The sequence below is a fragment of the Sinocyclocheilus rhinocerous genome, unplaced genomic scaffold, assembly GCF_001515625.1.
Source record: "Sinocyclocheilus rhinocerous isolate Xijiao unplaced genomic scaffold, SAMN03320098_v1.1 scaffold498, whole genome shotgun sequence".
Taxonomy (NCBI): Eukaryota; Metazoa; Chordata; class Actinopteri; order Cypriniformes; family Cyprinidae; genus Sinocyclocheilus; species Sinocyclocheilus rhinocerous.
The window spans coordinates 625,518-629,682 of NW_015633594.1; the positions used below are offsets into that span (position 1 = coordinate 625,518).

The window sequence follows — 4,165 nt, forward strand, 5'->3', positions numbered from 1 at the left end:
GAAAGCCCCTCCCTAAACTCATCAGCCAGGTCCACCTGCGAAACCCACGAGCTCATTCTCCTCCGTGCCTCAGCAGCGGCGGGTCCTGAACCGCTGGGAGCAGATGGCTGCCCCTCTCTCCTCGAAAAGATAGACAAACGAGAGCGGAGCTTTTTCAGCGAAAAACGCTCACAGTTAACGTAGATTGCCCCCTCGAGGATATCGCGTGCATGCTCTTTGCCCAAACAAAAGTGTCAAATAACGACGACATGGATGCACACATCTTCTAAACGTCTTGCTAGTGCTCACCATAATGAAGGAAGAAAGATCGCTCTTACCATGGAATGCACTCTTCAAACAAAACAGTCAATGAAGACGAAGAAGAGAATGACGTGTTCTCCCGGTGCCTATTTATACTATAGTCGCACCGGTAGTGACGTCATGGGCTGTCGCCGGCCAACATGTTGTTGGAGTTTTTTGAATGTATGCTTCAGACACGGGTTACGACGAGGCGTTCCCCATAGCGACCCTTAGAGGATGCAGTTCGAAGTACCCTTGAAAGGGAAATACTGATTCGCTGTCCACACGAAAACGCAAGGGCTGCATTTTCAGATTTATCCACTCTGGGACCCAGTTTAAAAAAATATCGGTGTTAAACGCGTCTCTGTGTGGACAGGGCCTGAATCTGCCTTTGCTCTTGGGTCCTCTGTTTCACCGACATAATGTAGCTTAAGTTATTAACTTAAGTTACTGTAAAAAATTGTGTATGTATTTTTACTGTTCATTTTACATTGTGTACATTTCTATATTAAAATTTTATTGATGGCTTTTTCATTCTTTAAAATAGTCTACTGTACAACTTTCAAGATAAAAATTCTATTCATGCACTGTGGCGCCATCTTGTGTTCATTTGCATTAGTGTGCCCAAAACTATCGCATGTTTCAATACTGCAACAAATAAATGCATTTCAGAATTGATCTTAAAATTATTAAATGTGTATCGATTGATATTTAGGACGTCTGTCATGGCAAGTGTCGATTTAGGTACACAGTACACATAAAAAAAGAAGTATACTTGGTATAGTGCTAAATTCAGGTTGGTAGATGCCCGTGGTGTACTTTATTCATGCACTGTGCCAAATGTCATAATTATTATATATAGATAAACATGAAGTTATCGATAAACAGTATATGAATACAACAGTAAACGTTTTTATTGTGCTTGAAGAAGGAAACTGCATAATATGGTTCACCGTGAGTATAATACATCTTGCAACAGTTATAAAAGTGACAAGAAAAAAATGTCTGATTGCCCAGAGAAGGTCACTCTTAAATTTTCTAAAAACATTTCATTCTCCCTCTTATAAACCTTCAACAATGGCTAAAAAAAATTGCAGTCATTCTTCAGCTTTCTGAATGCAGAGGTGGCGCAGACGCTATGAAAGAATGTGTGTTTGCAAACGCTCAAGGACACATTGCTGCTGTGAGACATGCTTTTCACTTGTTTGAAAGAGGTTCAGAAGCAGAAATAAAAAGAAAGCCATTCTCAGTGAAGCTAAGGTCATTCAGGCACCTTTTAAATGGAAAATTAAAGGACAGACTCAGACATCTGTGCACTATCTGCACCAGCAGAACTACAGATAAATAATTTTATTCATAATGATACTGATGTTTATATCTGGAGGACAAAGGTGCACCTATATTTTAGAGGGGGCACCGCAGTTCTCTGTTCAGTCTTTGAAAGAGATATATGTATTTTGTTTGTGAAGGGAATTGTCTGGATTCCAAAATGTACAAAAAACATTTTTATTACATTTTGTTCAACATTTATTTAGTTTATATTTTGGTTCTGATGATGCCGCCACACAAGAACAGGAGCAGAAGCACTGGAAGGCCGTACTGGTGGGGATCTGTATGATGGAAATATAGCAGGATACCGGGAGATGTGGGAGCTGTATGGATGTTCTCTTGGAATATCATCAATAAAAAATATTTACCTCACGTCGATGTCTGTTGGTTTGGGAACCCTTAAAACAAAAAATAATAAAATAATAGGTACATACATACATACATATTAACCTAATGTTTAACCTTATTACTGTGTAAAATTAACACTGTGAAAAAGAAATGTTAAACTTACAGCTGGTCATTCAGTCGGGCATTACTCCTCTTGGTTAGGGTGAGGTCATAATATTGCTGAATGATGACAAACCTGAAGGTATAAGCACATTAAAATCTTAGTCTTAAAATTGATAAAGATAAAGAATAAAGTTTTTTTTTTCACAAATGAGTGCTTAATAAAATAAATAAAATGTTAATGAAAAATAATAATAAACTAACTTAAAAATAAATTAATACATTAAAATAAAACTATTATTTATTAATAAATGTCGATGTCCCTTAATGACTGCAGGGATATATTCATTCTGAGAACTGGAGATCATCTTTCCATAAGCCTGTTGACTTTGCTCTTCATGATGGCTCTTTAGGGAGACTCTGTTGTCCCTTGTGTAAAACTGAAAATCAATGAGTTTAGGTCACATTACACTTAAATTTCTTTATGCTTCATGTACTTAAACATGATAACAAAATTATCTTCTTTATTACTTAGGACTCAATTTTAAATGCAGTATACTAGCATGTTCTCACCTTGGAATATAGAGTCCAGTGATGCTGAAAGGTTGCCTCAAGATCGGAGGAAGTCTGAGTGGAGAAGGGTAGGTTTCTTCTTTCATGCTTTCCTGACCAGTTCTCTAGCATACAAGCTGAAGGGTGGGCATTTGTTTGAGCCCGATTCTGGTGGATCAAAGGACTGCGAATTCTGGGCAGGTGGATGCCACCATGCAAATCGCATCTGCTACTGTAGGCTTGGATCCCTACACTGTTCATAGTATTGAATCTACAAACAGCTACATGAAACCACAGAGTGACACCTTATCCAAGTCCGAACACCATCACTATGGAAGCTCAGCTGCAGCCTTTGTTGTGTTTAAGGGATTTGGTGATGCGAGATGCTCATTAGATGTGCCTTGCTGACAGATCACACTTAATCCTACTGCTAAGCCCTTAAACTCACTTATAAATTCCAAATATAATGCAAAAGTTGTCTTTGAATAAATTAGGCTGATGTCAGTTCCTGTCGGTAGGTTTTAACTGTTACACTCAAAGCTAATTATGCAAATTCAAAAGTAAATGTATTCCTAATGAATAATGCAAGAAATCAATAGCCCCCAGAGAGCAATCAAAGCTCCGAATGTAAAGTCTGCTGCGGCTGGGCCTCTGACTGCAGAAAGTTCAGTGCTTGAATTCAGAAGATAGGCTGAAACCAGAGCAGGCTATCAGAGAAACAAAGATGTAGGCTACTGCAGTGAGTGTAAAACCATCTCTGGTTTCAGCAGCTAACTGTGAATTCATAGCACATGCTGTGGAAAAGTCGAGTAGTTTACACATAGGAATGTTTAGTTCACCAAAAATTACATATCTCATCGTTTACATAACCTCATATGATTCCAAACCCATAACTCTTCCATTCATATTTGGAAAACAAATGGGACAATTTTAAATATTTTCTCATCGTTTTTGTTCATCCAAGCCCATGCAACCAACATTTTCAAGCTTCAAATAGTTCATAAAGAAATAAATAAGTAACCCAAATGAAACGAGCTGTCCAGTTCAAGTCATCTGAATAGATACAATGATTTATTTGATTCAATACTAGGCTTGCATTCACAAATATTGATGAACACAAATAGAGCACATCAAATTTGGTAAATAGAAGCTGCATACTTGCTTGACACACAAGATCCAATTAAATTTGTTTTTACACATCAAGCAAGTACAGTCGAGCCAAATGTTTATCACATTTGATGTGCTCTATATGCAATTGTGTATCTTCAGAAGAGTTGTCTTTATGTACTTTTTGAAGCTCGAAAATTTTGCTTGTGTAGACTTTCAATGGATGGACAAAAATGAATATTAAATATTACATTTAGAATATTAAAAATATCTCCACTTGTGTTCCAGGTTTATTATAGTTAACTAAAACGAAAACCATAAAAATGTTTTTACTTGAAATAAAATAAATGTTAAATGAAATAAATAAAAATCTAAAAAACTTAAACTTACTTTATTTCAGCTAGTTTCCAAGGCAACACTTCTCATTTTCATTTAGGTTAACTTGACATAC

At 36.8% G+C, this 4,165-nt stretch overlaps 1 protein-coding gene across 1 annotated transcript; it reads right to left on the minus strand.

Moving 5' to 3' along the window:
* Positions 1-1,810: 1,810 nt before the first annotated feature.
* LOC107744710 (uncharacterized) lies at positions 1,811-2,714 on the minus strand. The gene is given in 4 exon segments (XM_016558528.1): positions 1,811-2,006; positions 2,120-2,191; positions 2,338-2,484; positions 2,629-2,714. Coding segments are annotated over 4 exon segments (501 nt in total).
* Positions 2,715-4,165: the final 1,451 nt, after the last annotated feature.